The 15572-nt window shown below is 30.4% G+C and overlaps 2 protein-coding genes across 3 annotated transcripts in view; one reads left to right on the plus strand and one right to left on the minus strand.

The window, feature by feature from the left end:
• ANGPT2 (angiopoietin 2) overlaps nucleotides 1-7978 on the plus strand; it is an 81112-nt gene extending 73134 nt beyond the window's left edge. Inside the window, exons 8-9 of the mRNA XM_051975990.1 lie at nucleotides 2771-2901; nucleotides 7185-7978. Of these exons, the coding sequence (XP_051831950.1) occupies nucleotides 2771-2901; nucleotides 7185-7345 (292 nt within the window). The 3' untranslated portion in view covers nucleotides 7346-7978. The remainder of the gene's footprint in view (nucleotides 1-2770; nucleotides 2902-7184) is intronic.
• MCPH1 (microcephalin 1) overlaps nucleotides 1-15572 on the minus strand; it is a 332832-nt gene that overhangs the window by 161865 nt on the left and 155395 nt on the right. For both annotated transcript variants that reach the window (XM_051975986.1, XM_051975985.1), the window contains one exon: nucleotides 10225-10302. In XM_051975986.1, the coding sequence (XP_051831946.1) occupies nucleotides 10225-10302 (78 nt within the window). The remainder of the gene's footprint in view (nucleotides 1-10224; nucleotides 10303-15572) is intronic.

Raw genomic sequence — 15572 nt, forward strand, 5'->3', positions numbered from 1 at the left:
CCAAAATGCTAAAAATTATACAACAGAGAAGAGGGAAAAAAAAGTATAGTTAATCTCAGTGTTCCCAGTGATTGACCAAGAATTGTCAAATTCTTGTGAAAGAATTTGAGTGGGGAAAAAAAAAAAGAATTTAACAATCAGAAGAAAAAACCAACAATTTACCTGTTTTGAATACTAAAAAAAAATGACATGTCTTGTTCTTTGAAGTAGGCATGCAAATAGGAAAATAAAAAATGGTTGGGGAAAAAATCAGGGAACTTCTGTCAAAATCAATCCTATTGTTTGAAACAAACAGGGTAACATGTGATTCAGAAATTTGGCTACTGACCTATTTGTGAAGCTACCAATAGTATTTTAATATGGTTATTGTATTTTTCTTTAATATTTACTATATCAATTATGTTAATTGTTGAGTAGCAGTATGGGTTGGTGAAAAGAGTAATGAACTTGGATCTAGGAAGATCTACCATCAAAATTTTTCTCAAATACTTGCTAGCTATGTTACTGTGGGCAAGTCATCTAGCTTCTGGCTAGCTTCACAAGTAAATCAAGGATATTAATAACATTTACCTTCAGGGGTTGCTGTGGGGATCAAGTGAGATTATGTATGTAATAAATATGTTATTGTTTATATTATGATGAACTCTTCTAACTTGACTTTCTTCAAGGTTTTTAGAAATTTTAGTCTGGTTTTATAACGTGCTAATCATAGATTTCATCATATATTTAAATGTACAATTCTGTTTCAGAAACAGAGCATTTGAACTGTTAATAAGAAGCTCCTCAAAAAATTCTCTTGGACATAAGCTTTGTTTATTCCATCAGTAATATTAAAAATGAATTTCAAGACACCTTTAGATATTTGTAATGTTTCTGTACATTACTGAAAATTATAATTATGATAAGCATTTAAAAACCATTTATAACTCATTAATATAACATTTTGAATACTTTATACACACACACACACACACACACACACACACACACAGTGTGCTGGAGCTAAAGAGTAAATCATAGAGATATGGCCTTATTCTATACAAGTTTTTACCTAAATAAAAAATTGAGTGATTCAATATAAAGCACATTGAATTTTGAGTCAAATGAGACTTGGATTTGAGTACTGCCTCTGATGTATACTAGCTTTGGGGTAAATCACTTTAATTTTCAGTTTATTCTTAAATTGGGGAAAAAAATAAATAATAACTTCAGGAGTTCTTATCTCCTTTTTTTATGCCATGGGAGCCTCTGGTAAAGCCCATGGATCTCTTTTTGGAATAGTTTTTAAATGTGTAAAATAAAATAAGTATAAAGGAAACTAATTATATTGAAATAGAATGCTTTTTCTCTTTCTCTATCTCCTTCCTCCCTTTTTTCTCCTTCCCCCCTTCTCTCCTCATATATGTATATTTATATATATATGAATATATTTATTTATGTGTTCAGCAACCCCAGGTTTAGAATCCTTAATGTAGATAATATTTCATAATGTTTTTATGAGGATCACACAAGACAGTATATGTAAAACAATAGATACATGCTATTAATAAAATTGATATAAAAAGCTTGTAGAAAATATATAGATATATAAAAATATATTCATTAAACATAAATATAAATAGCATTATATATGTGTGCATATACACACATATATTAAACATAAATATAAATAGCATTATATATGTGTGCATATACACACATGTGCATGTATAATCTAAATCAAGGGTAAATTTATTTGTAAGGAAAAAAGTAAGTAGGAGATCCTCTACTAAGATAAAATCATATTATTTTAGAGTTAGATAAGACTGAGGATTTGTCTTATCTATCAACTCCAGGTGCTATCTTGAAATTATATATGTCTTAAACCATGAAAAACAGGCAGAACAACTATGTTTTCCAGTCAGATAAATAAGCGTTTAGAACTATCTTATCTCTAAGGACTTTCTTGACTCAATATCTCATGATATTGCCTATGGAATATTATTTACTTCAAGGATACAGAATTTCATTGGTATGGGTCCTTTTCATTGCCAAAGATCTCACCACCTCTTGACTCTTTTAATATGTGATATAAACTGTTACACACCTCCAAAAAAATCTGTATCTTGCTATCTATGTTATCTCTAAGGACTTTCTTGACTCAATATCTCATGATATTGCCTATGGAATATTATTTACTTCAAGGATACAGAATTTCATTGGTATGGGTCCTTTTCATTGCCAAAGATCTCACCACCTCTTGACACTTTTAATATGTGATATAAACTGTTACACACCTCCAAAAAAATCTGTATCTTGCTATCTATGTTATTAATATAAAAGTTACTTGATACTGAGTTGAGAAAGTGTTAGAGAGTTCTCTTATTCATTTCCTTCTTCATTTATCCTAATACTCATCCTCATCCAATCACTTCCCCTCCTTTGGACAATCATTCTTGGACAAGTGGACAAGATGAGATCTTTTTTTTTTTTTTTTAAATCATCTTTCTCTCTTCTGTTTATCTGAAACACTAGGAAAATGCATTTGAAGGACATATGTATTCCCCATTGCTTTAAATGCAAGGAAACACCGCAAGTTTCGCTTTTACCTTAGACCTTGCTGATAAGTTGGTTCCTGTTTATGCTACTACAAAATATTTTGAACACAGTGTATATCAGTACTTGGACAGAACACAACTTCTGTTGATCAGGATTTTCATTGTGAAACACTTTTCCACAACTGGACATCAACAAGTTAGCTTCTGTTTGGTTGTTTTTCTTTCTGCTACAGGATTCACCTTAAAGGACTTACTGGGACAGCGGGCAAAATAAGCAGCATAAGCCAACCAGGAAATGATTTTAGCACAAAGGATGCAGACAATGACAAATGTATTTGCAAATGTTCACAAATGCTAACAGGAGGTAGGAATGAATTTGTGTTCCTCAGTCTTCCTATTTTTATTGGCAAGGATGAGTATCATAGAGTTAATTTTGAATTTCCAAAGCATGACTACTGACAAAGTCCAAACCTCATAACTGGAGGTGTTTCAATGACAGGTAAATTTGCTTTTCATTATTTTAGGCTCCTGAATAACAAGCTAAAATTCTTTGTAAGACTTTTATATCTTAAAACGTGTGTTAAGACCAACACTTGAGAAATTGGCAAAGAGAAGTGACATTTGATATCAGAAAGATCTTTTCTGACCTTGTGCATATTCCTAAAATATAGAGGTTCATGTTTTGTTCTTACAAAAAGGAAAGAAAAGAAGAAAAAAGATGGAGATGAAAATCTTCAGAATGTCTACCTAGAAATAAAACTATAATTCAGTACTGTAAGAAGCAGCATGATGTAGTAGGAAAAGACCTAGAAACTTGGGTTCAAGTCACAGCATACTTCAAAGTACACTGAAAAGAATACTGACTCTTGAAGAAATTGGACCTGGATGGTTACTTACAACTTCTAGAAAAGCCATTTATTTCCCCTAGATTTGTTTCCTCATTTATATTGAGGGGATTGAACTAGATAACATTTGAGATTACTTTCAGGTCTAAATCCATGATCTAAATCCTGTCCCTCAAATTAGCTCTGTAACTATGGCTAAATCACTTATCTCAACAGGTTACAGTTTCTTCTTCTATAAAATGGGAATCAGAATAGCCATAGTACTTACTTTGCCAGTTATACAAATATATACAAGTGATACAAATGTATACAAGTGATACAAATACCAGCTATTGTTTGAATAGAAGGATTTCCTAATTCTCTCTAAGAAACTCTTGACATTCAAAAATCAAATATCATCAATAATTATAATAGCAGAATGATGTTTTTATAATGATGTATGAATACAAAGCACTTCCATATTTATTATATCATTTGTTTCTACCAATAGCCCTATGTGAATAGAACAAATATTACTGATCCCATTTTGCTGAAGAGAAAAATTGAAGCTCAGAAGTCAGGTAACTTGCCCAACACTACATAGTTAAGAAAAAGCAGAGGTACGGAGGCAGCCAGATAATGCAGTAGATGTGTCTGGAGGACCTGAGTTCAAATCTGGCCTCAGACATTTAACACTTACTAGCTGTGTGACCTTGGGAAAGTCACTTAATCTTATCTGCCTCATTAATGAAGGGAAAAAAAAGCAGTGGTAGAACACTAATCTAAATCTTAAGGATTCAAGAATTCCATTAAATCAGTCTATATTCTCAATTCATAATTTTTTTAAAAATGCCTTGTTAATTAGTTCTTTGATGGGAAAATCAAAAGCACCCAACAAAATGAAAAGAGAGATAATTTTTAAAGTGCACAGTGATTATTAGATAACTTGACTGATATATATTGTTATATTTTCACTATTGCCCTTGCCCGATACATTCCAATCTAAGCTGTTTTTTTTTTTCTTAAGGTAAATAACTGACTTGTTCATAAACAAAAATAACTTTAATAATGGCCACAAGCTATTCAAAGTTTTATTAACAAAACTACTAAGGTTTAAATGGTAGCTATTTCGTATTAGAAAACTTACTTTATTAGACCAGAAGTCTCAGAAATTGACATTAACTTTTAATTACTGTGACAAATAAAATAGACCAAAAATAACGTAGTAGCTTTTTGTTAGTTCAGAGATGCCAGGTCATGAAAAAATTTAAATGTAGTAATATCCTGAACCCCAGGTATGAAGAAACAAAATCTGTAAGGTCTTAGCTGCATTCAACTGGAACCATATAGACTTTTAATTCAAAATACTAACTTAATTTCCTTTAGAAATATATGCCAAAATGCTAGTGGTTGTGACTCCCATACTTAATGACAAAGCAAAGAATAAGCAAATAAGAAATTCTGACAGGTTTATAGCACATGCCATTTCAGTTTCAATTTTTTTCCCTCAGACATGACCAGATTTTGTAAAAATAATTCAAATAATCATCAATAATAATGGTTTTGAAATAATGGTGAAGGAATAAAAGGAGGAAATTTGTTCTAAAATCACTTCTCTAGTTCCCAGGAGAATTAAAATGCCAATTAATTATATTTCTAAAAATAAGGGTCCTAAAAGTGAGGTCATCCTTATTAATCATAATTACTCCAACAAACATTCTATAATGCTAATAAAAATAAGCTTATCTTCATTCTACTTCTACTATCCCAACTTGGTCTGTACCATAATAATTCTCCTTAGAACTAAATGGAAGAGGGAAAAAGGAAAAAAATGTATGTACAAACATACATATATTATATACATATATATGTTATGTACACATATGTATGTATGTATATATGTAGGTGTATGTATCTTTTATTTGCCATTCCTATGTTCTTAGCTCAGTTATTGGTTTTAACATTTTCGGCCTATCCACACATTTTGAAATATTTAAGAATTAATTATAAAAAAGTATTAATGCAGCTCCAGAAGGGAAAATATATTTTGTCACTTAAATGTTAATTTAAGGTCTGAAAATGGAACGGAAACAGAGATTTGGAAGAAGAATAGCCAACTCAAAGGAGAAAGTATAGATCTTTTTATTGAACAAAAATCAAATTCTGATTTCTTTTCTGAATCAGACATGCCCTATGTCTAGTTAAAATAATTCAGTCTGGTATAATAATTCAGTGGGTTAAATTTCATGGAAATTATATAATTGTCATTCAACTGGTCTTAGAAAATACATATCTTTAAATCTGTATACACAAGGCCTGAGTATTTTATAGGCTTGTGAATTACATTAACTATTTCAAATTAAACAATTAAATCAATTTAAATCATAAATCAGACTATGTAAATTTTGTTATAATTTAGGGGCCCGACTGAAGTAACAGATGATAGTAGTTTTAATAATAGTAGTAGTAAGTGGTGGTGGTAGTAATAGTAGCAGTAGCAGCAGCAGTATTATACATACATAACAGGAGAACATAAATTCTGATAACACAAAATCTGTAAGGTCTTATTTGCATTCAATTGGAACCACATAGACTTTTAAATCAAAATACTAACTTAATTACACTTAGAAATAATATGTCAAAATGCTAGTAGATCCTCCATACTTAATGACAAAACAAAAAATAAGCAAATAAGAAAATCCAGTACCATACCATCAAAATATCAAGAAATTATTTTATAGAGCTAGGAAAAAAAAAAAGTCAAGAATTTCAAGAGAATTAATGAAAAAAAAAGTTCAAAGAATGGTGGCCTAGCCGTATCAGATCTAAAACTATATTAAAAAGTAGCAGTTATCAAAATCATTTGGTACTGGCTAAAAAACAGAATAATAGATCAGTGAAATAGGTTAGGTAACACAGTAGTTAATGGCAATAATAATCTAGTGTTTGATAAGCTCAAAGACTTACCAACCTGGATAGGTTTTGACTATGAGGCTAGCAATAGTAATAATAGATAAAGTTCAGCATAATTAAGTTCAGAAAGGTTCATCATCGAGAATATGACTTCTAGATGATAAATAATTGATAAATTTTATTTCTCAGAATTTATGAAGACCACCTACTAAAGCATGGATTCTTAATCTTTTTTCTGTCATGGCACTTTGGCAGTCTAAAAACCTAGAGATCCTTTCTTAGTATAATGTTTTTAAATAATTAAAGGAAATGTTAAATTTCAGTTAAGAGTGATAAAAATACAGATATAATTTTTTTTCTATATTCAAATTCATGGACCTTCTGAAATGTGTCTATAGATTCCTTTTTGGGGCGGGGAGGGGAGTAAGTAAACTTCTGCACCTGTATTGAGGTATGGAGTAATTACAGTTTTCATCAATGGAATAAGTTTTCACATATTCATGAAATTACTTCTCTTTGAAGTTAATCTTAAAATTATTAATTTAGTTTTTCTTTACTCATATTCCTGCTTTTCTTTATGCTTCCTTTTAATGGAAGTCCTAAGTTGTAGTAGAACAACTCTTTTTATGCACATGGTTGTTTGCACATGTGTGTTATGCACATGGTTCTATCAGTTTGGACAATTAGCAGGTAGCAAAGAAGGAAAATGTGTAAAATCAAATTTGTTAAGATATGCATTGTAATGTATCTTATGATCTTAAAAAAATCTCATTTCAAGATTGTGAAATGTATTTAAGATAAGAAAAGCATTAGATTAACAACACTTTCCCTTGTAAGAAACTTTTGGCTCTTAAAAGAGATGTTTAACATGTCCTATTTCCTGATTTATTTCTGTTTTCACTTTTGATAGGTTGGTGGTTTGATGCCTGTGGTCCTTCTAACTTAAATGGAATGTACTACCCACAGAAGCAGAACACAAACAAGTTTAATGGCATTAAGTGGTACTACTGGAAAGGATCAGGATACTCTCTCAAAGCTACAACTATGATGATTCGACCAGCAGATTTCTGATTTTTTTGACTTTGTGAATGGAATCTTGTGAGACTTCATTTGCCAAGCATTTAAACACACAACTGCATCATATTTTTTCTTCCACCTCAGAAAATATGCATTTGTGCATCAAAGGATTGTGTTCTGAACCTCAACACTGTAATATCCATCACTTTACCTATATTTTTTGACTAGTCAACACAGGATCTACAATATGAAATAAATGGAATGAAAATGATCTATTGGAAAGACTGTAGAAAATAAATTTATGTTCAAGAGATATTCTAATAACATAAGGACTCTTCTCATAATCATTGGTGTTATGTGTGAGTTTATCAAAGTAAATAACTGGAACTGTGCAATATTCATAAATAACACCGCATCACTAACTTTAAACATAATGCTTTGTTACAGTATTCAATTATTCATAAACGTGAAATCCAGATTATTTTGTTTTATGCAGTTTGTAGATTGTGTAAATATCCATAGTTTCTTAATTTTGCATCCTAGTATTAAAAAGATAAAACTGTACTTTGTAAAATCCACCAAAAGCCCTTAAAACATGTATCCAGGGATTTCCTCAGAGTCAAATAGAAGATGACTTAATTAATACATGGGAAGAAGAAAATAAAATCTACATTTTTGACTCTTCCATTTAGGAGCTTTAAATTTTATCACAGAAAACAGCATATTTATACATGAGTTGTTGACTGCTTAATTTCAAACACATTCAGATTTCATACTTCTTGGTCTTATATTTAAAATCTAGATCTTTGATATTTTTATTGTGGTGTTTTCCTTGCAATTTATATGAAGAGTAAACTATTTTTCTTACCATCTAAAATAAAATAAAACAAAAATAAAATAATCTCAAATAATTAAATATCACTTACCAAATGAGATAATTGTTTTACTTTAATTTTTTAAAAATTTACTTAGGATCATTAAACGTTGTATGATTGGAAAATTCAGCTATATGATTATGACTCAAACCAAGAAAAAATGGCTTTTGAGAGAGAAGAAAATTATACATGTCATTTCATGAATAAGAAATTTGGGGCAGGGTGTCTGTTTCTGTCCTCCCATCTTTTGGCCCCATCATCTATTGAGATACTCTTCAGAGAGAGAATAGCATTTAATTTGTGGTTTATAAACAGCTTCCATTTAAAACAACTTTTTTTTCAAGGCTTCAAATTCAATCAAAGGCACTTATGGTACTATAATTTCACAGTGATTTTATCCACCAAATTTTCTTCTTAACTGAAGAAAATAATCAATAAAGACAATAAGATTTTGTTTTCATTTGTCCTCTAATCATGAAAAAGATTTAACATCCAAAACACTACCTATATATTTTAGAAGTACAATTTTGTTCTTCTAACTCCATTTATAAATTCCCAAAATTTCTTCCATAGACAGACCAGTTGACTCACAGATAATTTCTACATAGTCTAAAGTGATTTTGGAAAGCTGACTTGGATCCTTATACTGCTACTAAGCCTCAATTTATGAAAGTATCCCTTAAACTTAGAAGTTCAAAATCAAATCATGGATTTTTTTTTTCCCTTCACATATTACTATACTTAAGAAAATATGGTGGCCAAGCAGCCAAGGAATCTTAGAACAGTTTTTAATATGAATTTACTAGTAAGTTTATGATGAAAAGGTCATCATAGGTATTATAGTAAAAGAAAAGCATTTGGTAAGAGAAAAAATATTTAAAAGACTACAATTAACCTATAGTATAGTTCTGAACCAAATGTAATGAATAGTATGGCCGGCAGTGGGTAAGAAAAAGATATAGGGAGGAGGGATAGGGAAGAGTGAAAGGAAAAAAGACAAATTTGTTACTCAATTGGAATGGAAAGTTTGCAAGGAAATTCCTACAATACTGTGGATTTTAACTTACAAAACACATTAAGTTTATTCAAGCTATTACAGATATTCTAAGTTAGGGGGAAAGTTAGTGGTATTTTTCCTTTACACTTTAATTCCTAAAACCTTATTTTAAACAAAAGACACACTCCTGCTGAGGGACATTCCTATTCTATTAAAAAAAAATTTCTAAAGTCAGAAGGAAATCAAAATAGTATTCTTAAAACAAAAACAACAAACAATCATGATAACCACAGTAGGGCAGAGTTCAACTTTCTTGCTAACTTATCCCATGTAGCACACTCAAATCAACTAAGTTAACAGAGAAAAAAGACTCAAAACAGAAAAAACACAAGCAATTCATTTTTAGAACAGATATAATTTTGGAGATTAAATTGTTGTACATCTCTGTCAACACTTTTGAAAAATAAATCCAACCTCAGTATAACCTTGCCCTACCATGGTCTTCAAGCGACTATTAACAATATTAATTACTCTCTTTAAAAAAGTGGATACCAGAATAGTTTTACTGGGAAATTTGACTCAGAGTCGAGTAATGTTTAAGTTCATTGTAGAACTATATGAAATACTTTAAAATTCTATAATTCTCTATCATTCTATTTTCATTTACAGCTTGTACAATCATTGGAAGAAATAAAAATAATAGCAGGAAATAACATACTCCTGCCATTCTAGGCAGATTCAATTATTTTAAACATCTGATTTGCTTCACTTTAAATAACTTTATAAATTTTCAAGTGCTGTATAAATATGTTATTGTTAAAAGTAACTTTTGTAGTACTTTATGGGAAGTTTTATTCCTGGGTCAATTCACAATATTTAATTTTCTGAATGTTCCTAGGAATTAGGTAGACAACAAATGGGTTAAGTTTCATCTATATCTTCCTAGTTAGACATATTGCCATCCTTACCAAAGAAATTTATTATTCTTTACTTTTCATTCTGTCACAATCTGGTGAGAAAGTCAAATGGCACTCACAAATATAAAATGGCACTAGACTTACGGAAGCTGCAGGGAAGTAGTCTGAAAGTTCATATGGCTCCTCTGAAACCCAATAGCCAAACTCCAAAGACCACAGTACCTACAAATGGAACAGAAAGCAGTTCATTTCTGGATTTACTATACCTTTAAGTAACAATAAAAAAAGAAGAAGAAAATCTGAACAGCAGCAGTTACTCATTCCATATCTCTGCAATAGACATCTATCTGAAAATCAAATCACTTTCAAAATAATAATATTGCATAACATTACAAATTTTAATAAAAACTTGGTTAAGAGTCTCATGGTGACTCAATTATAACCTTGCAGTGCCAAATGCTGGAAAGTAATATCTTTAATGAACACATATGTTATAATATTTTGGAAAAATCCTAAAGAGACTCAATTTTCAGAGCCATTTAGAGCTTGACTAAAAGGATAATTCAGGTTTATTATCATTACTATATGTTTCTTAAAGACAAATTAATCAAAATAATTATCAATAAGATCAATAATAATAATAACAAACATCAATCATGACAGTGACTCATAAATCAGCATCCCTATCTTAAGCAATGGCCAACATTTTCATATTATGGAAAATTCCTATAATGCATTTTATGACTATTTAATGATTTATAAAGGGAAATATCTTTCCCTGGTCCTAGAGGCATGCAATATCCCATAGGCAGGCTTTAATGACTCTTATTATTTTAGCTTGTAGCATTGTTAAGGTTCAAAGTTATGTTTTGTTTTAAATCCAACCAAGATATCTGACTCACAGCAGTAAATTCCAGTCACGGTCTACACACCCTGAAAACAAATATTTTCTTTTATTTTCACTAAATGTATCATTCTAATCACAGTTAATTTGGCAGAATTAAATTACATTGGTACAACTTACAGAAGAGCTACAATATATTTTCTTTCTTTTTTTTCAATGAATCCAAGTGTTTTCCATGGTTTCTACACATGGGGTGGACTAGATATTTTCAGTTTTTTCAATGAATGATTCTTAATTATTCCATTCTAAAAGTTATCAAGGTTAGAGTCATGTATATTAAAACTTTCAATTTTTCACATGAACCTTTTATGTTTGTCTACTATGTATTCAAGATATGTACTTAACCAGCTTGAATCATTGATGTGGCTTTAAAAAAGAAAGATCTGATCATGATACTAGAATACATAAATAAAATATGGCATATGATATACAACATTTATAAAATACTTAACTATATACCACCTATACACAGTCATCCAAATAAGGATATATTCTAACCCTGATTTTTCTTGATGTTACATATAGTTCTCTTTTAATTATGTCATACTTGAAGTAAGTAATGTCAGTATTCCTAGAATTCTGACCATGCTCAAGTCTCAGTAAAGTTAATCAGTGAACAAATATGCATAGTGTGCCTATATAAGTAGAAACCTAAGTGGGTACACAATAAGGAATAAGGCGTGCTCCCAGCTCTTAAGGAGCTAAAAGTCTAATTGGACAGATACTATATAATCAAACAAAAAGATAATTAAACAAGGAAAGAGTACAACTAGTAGGCCACAGGGCTTTACTTGCATCCCGCTTTTCCTCCTATTCAGTCTTCTTTAAGCCAAGGACCTCGGAATTCCACTCTCCATTTTTCTAAAACCTCCTTTAAAATTATTTTTGACATTAGAGGGTTAGAGCATTGTCTTTAAATATTTGTTAATTGATCTTTAAGATTTCTGAAGATTTTTTCTTTTTTTATTGTAATAATTTTATTTTTAATACACATTGCTTTATGAATCATGTTGGGAGAGAAAAATCAGAGCAAAAAGGAAAAACCATGGGAGAGATTAAAAAAAAAAAACCCAGAAAAAAGAAATGAACATTGCATGTCTTGATTTACATTCAGTTCCCTCATATATTTTTCTGGATGCAGAAAGATTATCAGAATGACTTTTTTACCTCCATCTCATCACCTCATGATTATTACTGTCCATGTTATTGTATTAGATATGATATGAATATTATCTTTTGATAATCTGTGGGAATCTTAATAATAAGATAATATTTAGATCATTTTCTGCTAAGATGACACTAAATCCCCAAGGTCAGAGCAAGTCTAAAAAGGGCATGGCTTTAGAAAAATAGAACTTAGGACATGTAATTTCCTACTTTGTGAAAAGGGAAAGGGAAGGAGAAGGAGAAGGGAAAATATCTAATGAGAGAAATATCTTAAGGGAATAGTCAAAGATTTAATTTCAAAATTTTATAAGAATTTTGGGAATTTTTATGTCATCAATTAAAGTTGGAGAGAACAAAAAAAGCTTCATAGAGATGGTGAAATTTGAATTAAGTGTTCATGGATGTGTACAACAGAATTGGTGACTTGTGGTAAGGACTTTAAAGGCAGAGGAAATGGTATGAACAAAGGATTTGGTTAAGGAAATATAAGATATATTTGAAGAATAGCTCAAATTGGCTGAATAAGAAAATCTATATAGGCAAGGCTATGGGAAGATCATAAGACCATAGGTAAGAAAACTAAGGTGCAAAAAAATTATATGAACTGGTCCAAAAATCATATTGATATTACATAGGAAAACTGAAGTTTGAGCCCAGGATGCTAATTCCAAATACAGGGCTCTTTCCATTACATCATACTGCCTCTCAATTGATAGGGCTAAAAAACAAAATATGATGAATGATTACCATGAGCAAAGGAATTTGCTTATATACATTACCAAAAAAAAAAAAAAACTAAAAGCTGGAAAATGGTTAAGATGAGTTCAAATAACAAGTGGGCTTTAAATGTCAGATTTGTCTTTATTTGATAAATAAAGATAAAACAGTACTGAATGGAAAAGGATCAGAGGGAGAGACATAATTATATATGTATCTGTGTATGTATGTATGTATATGTGTATATGGAAAAGATAAGAAAATCTCAAAGAATTAGAAGACTACCTTGGAAGAGGAAAATTAAATATTTATAATGATATTCTATTTTTAAAAGTCTTCTGAAAATGGCTGATGTATAATTGCCTTAGAGAAATGAGGCAGAACAAATCAAAACTGGATTAAAATTCATTACAGAGAAATTTTTAAAATGTCTAAGAAACTATAAGAGGATACTGAAAAGCATGAAACAGCCTACACAATTAATTGAAATGTCCAAAAGGCAAAAGAGATACTCTGATAAACTGAAGACATCTTTATAAACTAAACTGCAGATTTTGCAAATGAAATTGAGAAAGCTATTTTATAAATAATTTAGTACATGGATTTAATTTTAAATTATGGGAGAGAGTGATCAGGCTTTAGAAATCTGAATACACAGCATACATATTTACTTAGATATGTATTTTACATGTTTCTGTAATCTTTTAAGTTTTTCTCTTTGCTGCAGCATTCTAACATTTAATTCATAAGAGGCAAAGTACCATTCTTATGGGTCTAATACAGAAAATCAAAATTATAAGGCCAAGATTATTTAAAAATGTTAAAGTTTTATTGAAATCAGAACATTTTCAAAGCAGTTTAGTAGAGTAGAATTCAATCCAATAAATTTTTAATTAAAGTCAATGATTTTCAAGACTGAAAAATGAGCTGAAACAAGATTTTGGTATGCTATAAGATTATGAAAATTGCATCTTATCCTCTGAAATAAAGAGTAGCTAGTGTTATTTTTATTTTTAAAGAAGAGAAGTAATTTGATCTACTTATCAGGAAAAAATTTTTGTTAGCCAAAGCTGATTGATGGGAATGGAAGATGGTTTGGAGGGAGGAAGATCCATTAGGAAGCTATATCCCAAAAAGTCCAAGCAAGGGTAAATGAGGTCCTGGACTAGAATGGTAGCAATGTGAGTAAAGTGAAGGGACAAACAAGCAAATATTCTAGAGGTAGGCCTTGACAGTTGCGAGAATATGAAGGGTGGAGTGGGATAGAATTGAGAAAGAGAGAAGAAAATGAAATGGCTCTGATGTTTCTTACTTGGTTAATTAGAAAAAAACTCTTAACAGAAATTGCAAACTTGGTAGGAGAGGCAGGTTTCTGGGGGAAAGTGGGTTTAATTTGTGATAAATTAAGCTTAATAAGGTGCTGTCTGAATATCCAGCTGAATTTAGTTTCTACAGACATCTGAAAGCATGGGGCTAGAGTTCAAAAAAGAGACCCAGGCTAGACAGGTAGATAAGATTATCATCCAAATACAGCTGACAAATGAAGTCAATGTTGTGGATGATTCTGAAAAGAAGAAAAATAGAAACAAAGAGAAAACTACAGAGAACAGTTTATGATACAGGAGGTTGGATGAGGAAAAAAAAAGTATTAGGAAAGAAAAACAGCAGAACAGAAATTGAGAGGTTAAAGAGTAAGAAGAACATGGGGAAGCCAATAATATAAACTATTTCAGAAGGCCAAGGATTCAGAGTAGGAGAAAAGAGAGGTAGACAGGGAAGAACAGGCATGTATGTATAAACACATGTTCCTATTTATCCATATATATGTGTGTATATATCTTTAGAAATATTAAATATATGTATGCATAAAGTTTCAATTTGCATAAAGACATATAGTACCTAGTCATAACCAGGCTTGTATTTATAATACATAAATAGAGTGTTACAATGTTCTAGGGTGCAATGGCTTGAGTTCCTATAAAACAAGTATTTAAGCTACTCGTTGAAATATAGAGAATAGGAAATACGATGGTATTGTGTTTTTTACATTTAGTTTCTGTTCTGTGATATTTTTATATTTGGTATCTTAAGCATATAAGGAACCAATAAAGTAGTTATATTAAAAAAAAGCTCAATGTGAATTACTATTTTCACATATATTATGACAATGTATGTCTTTTCAGAAGCTTATTTAAGTTGCTAATAAAAAGAAACAGAAAATCTCAAATCTTATTTTATTTCTGATATGGGCCAAAATGGAAAAAGCAATCTTACAGAGCGTGCCAAATAGAAAAGGGAATGGGTCTCATGATTGGTATAGCATTTGGGTTCAAATGTAGTCCATATTAAAATATGTAGTGAAGCTAAACAACTTCTGAAAGATAATTTGTGTCTTCTGTATTTATGCCCTTTCTAAATGTTAAAAAAAATATTATAGGGCATTTAAAGTTAAAGCTTGAAATGCAAAACTACTGAAGATAATTTGTGTTAATATCAAGTTTCCTAATTTCCTTGATAATCCAAATCCAAATCCAATTCATCTGTACGAAAAATTACTGTTATGTTGGTTTGGGCATTTTCCTTAGATAACCATCTTTAATTTGAGAAGACTGTTGCAAATGGGGACAATAAGATTTCTAGAATCAGAAAACACAGAAATACAAAGGTTAGTGTTCAGTAGCCAATGAATTAATGAACTAATATA

The sequence above is a fragment of the Antechinus flavipes genome, chromosome 2 (genome assembly GCF_016432865.1).
Source record: "Antechinus flavipes isolate AdamAnt ecotype Samford, QLD, Australia chromosome 2, AdamAnt_v2, whole genome shotgun sequence".
Lineage (NCBI taxonomy): Eukaryota > Metazoa > Chordata > Mammalia > Dasyuromorphia > Dasyuridae > Antechinus > Antechinus flavipes.